This window comes from Papio anubis, chromosome 18, assembly GCF_008728515.1.
Source record: "Papio anubis isolate 15944 chromosome 18, Panubis1.0, whole genome shotgun sequence".
In the NCBI taxonomy this organism is placed as follows: Eukaryota; Metazoa; Chordata; class Mammalia; order Primates; family Cercopithecidae; genus Papio; species Papio anubis.
The window spans coordinates 53,371,626-53,383,661 of NC_044993.1; the positions used below are offsets into that span (position 1 = coordinate 53,371,626).

Sequence of the window (12,036 nt, forward strand, 5' to 3'; positions counted from 1 at the left end):
GAGCCAGCAAATTTCTGTTCATGAGAAATTCCCCAGCCTCAGGTATTCTGTTACCAGCACAGAACGGGCTAAGACACTCAGCATCCCTCCAGTCTCAGCTCACATATCACCTCTTTAGAGATTCTGTCCCCAAACACTGTTTCTTACTACAACCACCAAAATCTCTAATTCTCCTTATTCACTTGTTTATCATGGTGTCCCCTGACTAGAATGTAAGCCCCATGAAAGCAGGAGACCCTTGTCTGTTTTGCTGTATTTGTCTGCTGCATTCCCAAGGTCTGGCAAACAGCATAGGCTCAATGAATGTCTGGTAAATGAAAAAATGCAAACAAGTGGCTGGCTGGCATGGTTCTCAGGAAACAACCTGGACTTTATTTTATCTTATTAAAAAATGGCCAGATATGGTGGCTCATGCCTGTGATCCCAGCACTTTGGGAGGCCTAGGTCGGAGGATCTCTTGAGCCCATGAGTTTGAGACCAGCCTGGGCAACATGGCAAAACCCCAGCTCTACAAAAAATACAAGTTAGTTGGGTATGGTGGTGCATGCCTGTGGTCCTAGCTACTCGAGAGGCTAAGGCGGGAGGATAGCCTGAGCCTGAGAGGTTGAGACTGCAGTGACCTATGATTACACCATTGCACTCTAGCCTGGGTGACAGAGCAAGACTGTGTCTCAAATAGATAAATAGATAAATAAATAAAAGTTAAATTTAAAAAATGAACCATTCGAAAATTATTGGTGACATGCTCAACAAACTTTTTATTTATTTATTTATTTTTTTAAGACAGAGTTTCATGCTTGTTGCCCAGGCTGGAGTAGAATGATGTGATCTTGGCTCACTGCACCCTCCGCCTCTTGTGTTAAAGTGGTTCTCCTCCTTCAACCTCCCAAGTAGCTGAAGTAGCTGGGATTACAGGCGCCTGCCACCACCCCAGCTAATTTTGTATTTTTAGTAGAGACAGGGTTTCTTTTTTTTTTTTTTTTTTTGAGACGGAGTCTTGCTCTGTCGCCCAGGCTGGAGTGCAGTGGCCGGATCTCAGCTCACTGCAAGCTCCGCCTCCCGGGTTTACGCCATTCTCCTGCCTCAGCCTCCCGAGTAGCTGGGACTACAGGCGCCCGCCACCTCGCCCGGCTAGTTTTTTGTATTTTTTAGTAGAGACGGGGTTTCACCGTGTTAGCCAGGATGGTCTCGATCTCCTGACCTCGTGATCCACCCATCTCGGCCTCCCAAAGTGCTGGGATTACAGACTTGAGCCACCGCGCCCGGCCGAGACAGGGTTTCATAATGTTGTTCAGGCTGGTCTCAATCTCTTGACCTTGTGATCCACCCGCCTCAGCCTCCCAAAGTGTTAGGATTACAGGCGTGAGCCACCATGCTGGGCTGGATTTTAACACTGACTAGGAGACACTAGACTAGATTATTTCTCTCCTTTCTGCTCTGACCTTCCCTGGTCTTAAAGGGCAAAGAAAAATTGGCCTGAAAACATTAAATGGGAAAGGCCTAATCGCTGAGCCCCACCCACCCCAACCCGATGCTATCCATTGGTGAGCGCACCCATCCTTCCTTGGCGTTTCCAGCATCTTCTCCTTCCCCTACTAGATGGTAACTTCTGGGGCCTGAATCCCTTAAACACAAATTTGGGCCTGCACAGAGCCCTGCCTTACCCATAGCTGGCCCTTAATGTTCTTTGCATGGGAGGGGTTGGAACTTCTTTGAATAAGGAAGAAGAATAAGGAAATGACTAGAGCAGAAGCAATAAAGAAATATTTTTGATAGATTTAACTAAATAAATATTAAAAACCAGTGTGGCCCCAAACCCAGTAAACAATGGTCATTATGTGGCATCTGTGCCCTCCCTCTATCTATGGAAGACGTATCTGGGAAAAAAAAAAAAAAAAAAAAAAGTCTTTTAAAGTGAAATGTGGCCAGGTACAGCGGCTCACACTTGTAATACCAGCACTTTGGGAGGCTGAGGTAGGAGGATTGCTTGAGGCCAGGAGTTTGAGACCAGCCTGGGCATCATAGCAAGCCCTTGTCTCTACAAAAAATTACAAAAATTAGCCAGGTATGGTGGCACATGCCTATGGTCCCAGCTACTCAGGAGGCTTAAGCAGGAGGATCACTTGAGCCCAGAAGGTCAAAGCTGCAGTTAGCTATGATCACACCACTGCACTCCAGCCTGGGTAACAGAGAGACCCTGTCTCAAAAATAGATAAATACATAGATAAAAAATAGGCCAGGCATGGTGGCTCACATCTGTAATCCCAGCACTTTGGGAGGCCGAGGCAGGTGGGATTACCCGAGTTCAGGAGTTTGAGACCAGCCTAGCCAACATGGTGAAACCCTGTCTCTATTAAAAATACAAAAATTAGCTGGGTATCATGGTACACATCTGTAGTCCCACCTACTGGGGAGGCTGAGGCAGGAGAATCGCTTGAACCTGGGAGGTGGAGGTTGCAGTGAGCTGAGATCACGCCATTGCACTCCAGCCTGGGAGACAGAGAAAGACCCTGTCTCAAAAATAAAATAAAAAGGCTGGGAGCGGTGGCTCAGGTCTGTAATCCCAGCACTATGGGAGGCAGAGGCAGGTAGACTGCCTGAGGTCAGGAGTTCAAGACCAGCCTGGCCAATATGGTGAAATCCTGTCTCTTTTTAAAATATAAAAATTAGCTGGGTATGGTGGCAGGCACCTATAATATCAGCTACTTGGGAGGCTGAGGCAGGAGAATCACTTGAACCCGGGAGGTGGAGGTTGCAGTGAGGTGAGATTGCACCAGTGTATTCAAGCCTGTTCGACAGAGTGAGAGTCTGTCTCAGAAATAATAATAATACTAAAATAAAAATAAAAAATAAAGAGAAAAGTATACCAAAGGGTTAATAGCCTTAATATGTAAATAATTTTTACAAATCAATAAAAACCTATCACCTCAAATAGAAATAAAAGGTAGACAAAGGCCAGGAAGAGAAAGCACAGATGCAAATACTCAGTGCCCAGTTCCAGGCTCCGCCCCATGCATGATGCGCTTCCCCAGTGCACTCAATGGGCACCACATGTATACACTGACATTTGACCTAATACAATCATGTCAGTCTTTTTTGTTTACCTCCCTTCTATGCCAGTAGACAGTACATCGGAGGAGGGGTGAGAAGATGTAAGTTGGCTCTGCCACTTGTTAAATATTTGACCATGGGCAAGCCCCTTTACATCTCAGAACTAGTTTAGTCACCCATAAAATAGAGCCAAAATACCTGCCCTAGTCAGGTGTGGTGGCTCACACCTGTAATCCCATTGGGAGGCTGAGGACAGAAGTTTGCTTGAGCCCACGAGTTCGAGACCAGTCTGAACAACATGAGACCCCATCTCCACAAAAAATTTAAAAATGTAGGTGGGTGTGGTGGTACATGCCTGTAGTCCCAGCTACTCAGGAGGCTGAGGTGGGAGGACCGCATGAGCCCAGGAGGTAGAGGTTGCAGTGAGTTATGATGGCGCCACTGTCCTCCAGCCTGGGTGACAGAGCGAGATCCTATTTCTAAAATATAATAATAAGTAGGAAAAATCAATTAAAATCACCCATAATCCTAACTAGGGATACCTACTCTGACCTGGATGCTGCATATTCTTTCAGATTTTTTTCTCAGGCAAATCATTACCTATACTGGCTACAGTGGCTGCCCCATATCACATGACTTTTATCTTTTTTTTTTTTGAGAGGGAGTCTTGCTCTGTCGCCCAGGCTGGAGTGCAGTGACGCGATCTTGGCTCACTGCAACCTCTGCCTCCTGGGTTCAAGCGATTCTCCTGCCTCGGCCTCCTGAGTAGCTGGGATTACAGGTGTGTGCCACCACACCGGCTAATTTTTTTTTTTTTTTTTTTTTTTATATATTTTTAGTAGATATGGGGTTTCACCATGTTGGTCAGGCTGGTCTTGAACTCTTGACCTCGTGATCCAACCACCTTGGCCTCCCAAAGTGCTAGGGTTACAGGCATGAGCCACCATGCCCGGCCCTAATTTTTGTATTTTCAGTAGAGACAGGGTTTCGCCATGTTGGCAAGGCTGGTCTTGAACTCCTGACCTGAAGTGATCTGCCCGCCTTGGCCTCCCAAAGTACTGGGATTACAGGCATGAGCCACCGTGCCTGGCCATACCATGTGCTTTATGTGCCAAGCACTGCGAGGGTTATAGTCATCATCTCATTTACCCTTCATGGGACAACCCCAGGATACAGGTGCTATAATTACTCCCAGTTTGCAATATGAAGAAACTGAGGCCAGGGAGGTAAAATAAGTTGCCCATGGTTGCTGGACTGGTCATGGAGCAGCCAAGACTGGAACCCAGGCCTGTGCTGATACCTAGGGCAAGCGCCCAGCTGCAGCCCACATTCCCACCAGCTCCTCCTGGGTGACAGCTGCAGTACCTGTCTGGGCTGAGGTTCTGGCCAGTGTCAAAAGCTCGCGCCATCAGGATCATGGACTGCCTGTCGCCAGCTTCTGCGGCCTTCAGTAAATAATCGAATCCTTTGGTTTTGTTCTCTTCTGTCTCCTATTGATACAAACCAAAGAGGGAGAAAGAAGAGTGAATGAGCTTCACACTCGAGGGCTGCCAAGATCTCACTACTCAATCTTCACCCTGTTTTTTGAGAGCTCTGGGCTGGGAGGCTATAGAAGTGAGGTAGGAGGGGGCACTTGACTCCAGAGGCTTGGCTCAGACACTGAAACAAATCAAGGACAAGCTAAAACAGGGATGGGGGTGGGGAAAGAGCTTTTCATAAGACATGCCCACCAGTGCGCCATGTCAGTTTACCATTGTCAAGGCAACACTTCAGAGTTACTGCCCGTTTCCATGGCTATGGCCCCACAACCTAGAAGTTACTACCCTTTCCCTAGACATTTCTTCATAAACCGCCTCTTAATATGCATGCAATTAAAAGTAGGTATAAATCTGATGGCAGAACTGCCCTAAGGTGCTAATCTCAGCACACGGCCTGTGGGGCAGCCCCGCTCCGCAGAAGCAGTCATAGAGCTGTACCACTGCCTAAGCTATAACACTGCCACTTTGATAAAGCTGTTTTCTTCTACATTTGGCTCACCCTTGAATTCTTTTCTGGGTGAGGCAAAAACCCCTCCTGGGCCAAGCTCCAATTTGGGGCCTGCCTGCCCTGCATCAGAAGTACACATCAGAAGTACACATCAGAGCCGGGCTGCGTGGCTCATGCCTGTAATCCCAGCACTTTGAGAGGTTGAGGCGGGTAGATCATCTGAGGTCAGCAGTTCGAGACCAGCCTGGCCAACATGATGAAACCCTGTCTCTATTAAAAATACAAAAATTAGCCAGGCGTGCTGATGCATGCCTGTAATTTCAGCTACTCAGGAGGCTCAGGCACGAGAATTGCTTGAATCTGGGAGGCAGAGGTTGCAGTGAACCGAGATCGAGCCACTGCACTGCACTGCACTGCAGACTGGGTGACAGAGAACTCCATCTTAAAATAAAAAAAAAAAAAAAAAAAAAGTACACATCCGTAGTTTTTAGTATATTCACAGAACTGTATGACCATCAGTCAATTTCAGAATACTTTCACCAATCCAAAAAGAAATCTCATACTGCTTTAACTGTCAATCTCCCTCTACCCCTACTCTCCTCATCCTGCTCAGCACTAGGCATCTATTAGTCTACTTTCTGTCTCTATGGATTGCCTATTCTGGATCTGGACATTTCATAATAATAGAATTGTACAATATGTGGTCCTTTGCAACTCTTTTCACTTAGCACAGTGCTTTCACAGTCCATCTGTGTTGTAGCGCGTATCAATATTTCATTCCTTTTTATGATCAAATAATAGTCCATTGTAGCCGGGCACGGTGGCTCACGCCTGTAATCCCAGCACTTTGGGAGGCCGAGGCGGGCGGATCACAAGGTCAGGAGATCGAGACCACAGTGAAACCCCGTCTCTATTAAAAATACAAAAAATTAGCTGGGCACGGTGGCGGGTGCCTGTAGTCCCAGCTACTCAGGAAGCTGAGGCAGGAGAATGGCGTGAACCCGAGAAGCGGAGCTTGCAGCGAGCCGAGATCGTGCCACTGCACTCCAGCCTAGGCGACAGAGCGAGACTCCGTCTCAAAAAAAAAAACAAACAAAAAAAACCAAACAAACAAACAAAAAAAAACAAATAATAGTCCATTGTATGGATGTATCACATTTCATTTATCCATTCATCTACTGACAGACAGTTGAGTTGTTTTCCATTTTTTGGCTATTATGAATAATGCTGCTATGAAGATTTGTGTACAAGTTTTTGTGTGAAAGTGTGTTTTTATTCTTTTGGGTTTATAGCTATGAGTGAAACTGCTGGATCACATATAACTTACCCGGTAAAAAGTAGACAATGCTGCAAATCAGGGTTTGATTTACTATTTTTTTGATTGTAAGAAAGGCGTAGAAAACATGAACACTACAGATGAAACTGACAAGTGGGTCATGCCTCTAGCTATTCTATTGTGATGAGTGCAGGACATTGAAGAAATATCCTTCCAGTATTTAAAACTACCGTCTGTTTCAGGAAGGAGGTCGCTCACATCAGAGGCAAATGAAGTTCCAGTTCTAACATAGGTCTTTGTTAATTTCACTTTCATTTCATTTATGTCAGAACTACACTTCTCCATCAATTGCAACCATAGGTTGGCTATGGGTACAAGAGTTTGCAAAAATCAGTGCAAGTATTGGGTGAGAGTTGATGATATGAAATTTACTTTTCATTGTTATTTGTAAGCCATATACCACATATTATTTTTTCTTGTTTTTTTTCTGTTTTGTTTTGTTTTTGTTTTTTTGAGACAGGGTCTTGATTTTTGCCCAGGCTGGAGTGCAGTGGCTCCATCATGGCTCATGGAAGCCTCAAACTCTTGTGGTGTATGGTTTTTATCCTCCCGCCTCACTCTCCCGAGTAGCTGGGACTACAGGCAGGTGCCACCACACCAGGCTAATTTGTTTTTTGGGGGCGGCCTGAGATGCCACCGACCTCGATTTGTAGGGATGGAGTTTTGCTACGTTGCCCAGACTGGTCTGAAATTCCTGGACTCAAGCAATCCTCCTGCCTTGGCCTCCCAAAGTGCTGGGGTTACAGGTGTGAACCACCATGCCCAGCCTACCTATTCTTTAAATTAGCAAAATTTAATATATTTACATATATATGTGCACACATTTCCTTCCCACCCCCAAGAGCCAATTGTTAAATGTTCCCCAGCACACCATTGGCTGAATGAGCACAGAGATTAGAGAGAAAGGCCGGGAGTGGTGGCTCACATCTGTAATTCCAACACTTTGAGAGGCCGAGGTGGGCAGATCACCTGAGGTCAGTAGTCGAGACCAGCTTGGCCACATGGTGAAATCCCATCTCTACTAAAAATACAAAAATTAGCCAGGCATGGTGGCACACATCTGTAATCCCAGCTACTTGGGTGGCTAAGGCAGAATTGTTTGAACCTGGGAGGCGGAGGCTGCAGTGAGCCAAGATCATGTCACTGCACTCCAGCCTGGGTGACAGAGCGAGACTCTGTCTCAAAAAAAATAAATAAATAAATAAGAGAGAGAGAGAGATTATAGAGAGAGACAAAAAAGTGAAAAATCCTCTCTTCCAACCAAACCTCCACCTCACCATCTAAAACATGAAACAAAAACTGCTGTAGGCGACCCCCTGCCCACATGTCAAATGATGTAATCTGACTAAACCATAAGAAATTGCCAATATTCTACCATTTATGACCTTCCAAAATAGCAGTTTCATGAGGTTCCACTCATTACGCACGAGGTCAGTCACTACAGCCATTTTTGTGATATCAAAAGAATACAGCCGACTCAAGTGTCCATCAATAGCATACAGGTATGCCTCACACATATAATAGAACATTACACAGCTGTCAAAAAGAATCGGGGAGCTGGCTGGGCGTGGTGGCTTACACCTGTAATCCCAGCACTTTGGGAGGCTGAGGAAGGCAGATCACTTGAGGTCAAAAATTCGAGAGCAGGCTGGCCAACATGGCAAAACCCCAGGTCCACTAAAAATACAAAAATTAGGCCAGGCGTGGTGGCTCCTGCCTGTAATCCCAGCACTTTGTGAGGCAGAGGTGGGTGGATCACATGAGGTCAGGAGTTCGAAACCAGCCTAGCCAACATGGTAAAACCCCACCTCAACTAAAAAAAAATACAAAATTCAGCCAGGCGTGGCGGCAGGCACCTGTAATCCCAGCTACTCAGGGAGCCAAGGCAGGAGAATCGCTTGAACCCGGGAAGCAGAGGTTGCAGTGAGCCGAGATCGCGCTATCACACTCCAGCCTGGGGGACAAGAGGGAGACTTCACGTCAAAACAAACAAACGAACAAAAAAAAACCCGGATGTGGTGGTGGGCACCTATAATCCCAGCTACTTGGGAGGTTTAGGCAGGAGAATTGCTTGAACCTGGGTGGTGGAGGTTGCAGTTAGCTGAGATTGTACCACTGCACTCCAGCCTGGGTGACACAGCCAGATTCTGTCTCAAATTAAACAAACAAACAAACAAAAAGGATCAGAAAGCTATCTCTATACCACTGAGGTAAAATGTCCACAGGACACTGTCAAGTGAAAAACACTAGGTTCAGGAACGTGTGTGTAGGATGCTAACTTTGGAGGAAAAAGCAGGGTGAAAATAGGAGCCCATTTCATATTTGCATATGGAAACTGTGTACTGGGCTGAACAATATCCTCCCAATACTCATGTCCAAGCAGAATGTGATCTGATTTGGAAATAGGGTCCTTGAAGATATAATTAGTTACACTGGCTGGGCACTGTGGCTCATTCCTGTAATCCCAGCACTTTGGGAGGCCGAGGCAGGTGAATCACCCGAGGCCAAGAGTTCGAGGCCAGCCTGGCCAACATGGTGAAACCCCATTTCCACTAAAAATACAAAAATTAGCCAGGTGTGGTGGCAGGTGCCTGTATTCCCAGCTACTCGGGAGACTGAGGCAGGAGAACTGCTTGAACCTGAGAAGTGGAGGTTGCAGTGAGCAGAGATCCCACCAGTGCACTCCAGCCTGGGTGACAGAGCGAGTCTCCATCTCAAAAAAGAAAAAAAAAATTAGTTATATTAAGATGAGGTCACGCAGGATGTTAGGTAGCCCCTAAATCCTATATACTGTTGTCTTTATAAGAGCAGAAGAAACAGGGAGACAGGAACACAAGGGGAAGATGGAGACAGAGATTTCAGTGATCCAAGCCAAGGAATGCTGAAGATTGCCAGCAACCCCCAGAAGCCAGAAGAAACAAGGAAGGATTCTCCCCTCCAGCCTTCAGAGGAAGGCATGGCTCTACTGACACCTTGATTTCTGGACTTCTAGCTTCCAAAACTGTGAGAGAACAAATTTCTGTTATTATAAGCCACCTGGTTTGTGGAATTTCTTAAGGAAATCCTAGGAATTATATATAATTAATAATGATATATAACTATCATGATAATGATAAAAGTTATCATAATAATAAGATGATAAAAGTTAATAATAATAACTCTGGAATTATATATAAGTAATAATGATGGTTACCTGTTATTCAGAGGATGAGAGGATGTGGGGAAGGTGGGAGGAAGAGTTTTCACTGTAAAGCTTTTTTTTTGAGATGGAGTCTCGTTCTGTTGCCCAGGCTGGAGTGCAGTGGTGTGATCTCTGTTCACTGCAACCTCTGTCTCCCAGATTCAAGTGAGTCTCCTGCCTCAGCCTCCCGAGTAGCTGGGATTACAGGCACATACCACCACACTTGGCTAATCTGTTATATTTTTGGTAGAGACAGGGTTTCACCATGTTGGGTAGACTAGTCTTGAACTCCTGACCTGAGGTGGTCCACCCACCTCCACCTCCCGAGTACTGGGATTACAGGTTTACAGGTGTGAGCCACTGTACCCAGTCTAAGCTTTTTATATACATTAAAAAAAAAAACAAAACTGTTTTGGTTGGGCATGGTGGCTCAGGCCTATAGTTCAAGCTACTCCAGAGGCTGAGGCAGGAGGATCACTTGAACCCAGGAGGTCAAGGCTGCAGTGAGCTACAGTCATGCCACTGCACTCCAACTTGGGTGACACAGTGAGACTCTGTCTCTAAAATAAATAAATAGTCTGGTGTGGTGGCTCATGCCTGTAATCCTAGCATTTTGGGAGGCCAAGGTGGGCAGATCACCTGAGGTCAGGAGTTCGAGACCAGTCTGGCCAACATGGTAAAACTTTGTCTCTACTAAAAATACAAAAATTAGCTGGGTGCGGTGGCAGGCACCTATGATCCCAGCTACTTGGGAGGCTGAGGCAGGAGAATTGCTTGAACCTGGGAAGTGGAGGTTGCACTGAGCTGAGATTGTGCCACTGCACTCCAGCCTGGGCAACAAAGCAAGACTCTGTCTCAAAAAAACAAAAATAAAACAATAAATAAATAAGTTTTTAATCACATGAATGTAATTACCAATTCAAAAAGCTAAATAAATAAAGGACTTTGGAGTATCTTTCCACCCTTGAGTCTGAGATCCATCCACCCGCTGGGCCACAGCCAAACCCATCGAGGAGAGCTGATGCCCTGCAGCCCCATTGAGCCGAGGCCACCTGTCCATGCGCAGCTTTGGCCCACGTGATGGGGAGGATGGGAACAGATATACTGGGAGGATATGCCCACCAAGGGCCTCTCAACTTCTCCTGGAAAATGATCACATTCCCTGGGCCTTGTCAGATCCCGTTCATTCAGTCCTTTCCTCCCTCTGCTCACGGACCAGGGACAGAAGCAGCAGCAGACCCCTACACAATTTCCCTGCACGTCCACACCCTGCTGCTTCAGCTCCAGCTCTGCCTCAGCTCCTGCACCTCTAGCTACACGGGTGCACCTTGTCCTTCACCTCTGGGCCTAAGCACATGCTGTTCCTTCTATCTGAGCTGCTCACCTCCCCCACTTGGCCTGGCTCACTCCCTTTGGGCCTTCAGGTCTAAAGCAGATATCCCCCCAACTCTTTTGTTTTTTAGAGATAGGATCTCACTCTGTTGCCCAGGCTGGAGTGCAGTAGTGAGATCTCCGCTCACTACAACCTCCGTCTCTCAGGTTCAAGAGATTCTCCCACCTCAGCCTCCCGAGTAGGTGGGATTACAGGTGCGTGCCACCCCATCCGGCTAATTTTTGTATTTTTTGGTAGAGGCGGGGTTTCACCGTGTTGGCCAGGCTGGTCTCGATCTCCTGGCCTCATGTGATCCACCCACCTCGGCCTCCCAAAGTGCTGAGATTACAGGTGTAAGCCACCGCTCTGGCCTAAGGTAGGTATCCCTTATATCAGTTCATTCCACGAATCTGTACCGAGCATCTACTCAGTGCCAGGCCCCAGTCACTAGAGATACATGCAGAACTGATGAGCAGGAAGCCTGCACCAATCCCTCCAGGCCCCAGTTACAGCCCTTCCTCACGGGTTTCCACTGGTGTCTTCCGCTTCCCCCATCACACTATGTTGTTATTGCCAGGAAACGTGACTCACCTTCCCCTTCCTCTCCAAAGACAGAGATCCATTCTGCCAGTTTCAACTAACTTGGAGGGGCCTGCCCCCAAACCAGTGCTTGGGACATTTTTGTGGCATGTATACATCTCAGGATAGAAGGCAGGTGAATGCATGGCTTCCAGGATGGGAGGCAGGTGAACAACAGGGTGACCAAGTCCCATCCCCACCTGCAGCTGGGTCCCCGCCACCTGCTCACCTTCAGAGAGACGTCAGCTAGGATGTGATGGGGCAGCTGCGAGTACATGAGTCCCAGGCCCACGATGGCCTCCAGCTCGCCCAGGTCGGCCGCGTGCTCCAGGTGGAAGACAGCCGACTCCCGGTCCCACTCCTCGCCCTTCTCGCAGAAGCGCCCACCCTCGTGGTAGCGCACCATGGCCAGATGGACCTGCCACACAGACTACAGTGTCGGCCTGGCTGTTTGGCAGGCCGAAGCCGCACCCAAGACCGCCCAGCCAGCCTGCAGGAGGAAGTGATTAGCAGAGGAGAGGCTGGAGCCGG

The 12,036-nt window shown here is 47.3% G+C and overlaps 1 protein-coding gene across 2 annotated transcripts in view; it reads right to left on the reverse strand.

Annotated features, from left to right (window-relative positions):
- The window catches only part of EEF2K (eukaryotic elongation factor 2 kinase), an 85,524-nt gene that overhangs the window by 9,522 nt on the left and 63,966 nt on the right, over nt 1-12,036 (reverse strand). For both annotated transcript variants that reach the window (XM_003916653.4, XM_017953250.3), the window contains 2 exons: nt 11,735-11,923; nt 4,417-4,541 (listed from right to left, as the gene is read on the reverse strand). In XM_003916653.4, the coding sequence (XP_003916702.2) occupies nt 4,417-4,541; nt 11,735-11,923 (314 nt within the window). The remainder of the gene's footprint in view (nt 1-4,416; nt 4,542-11,734; nt 11,924-12,036) is intronic.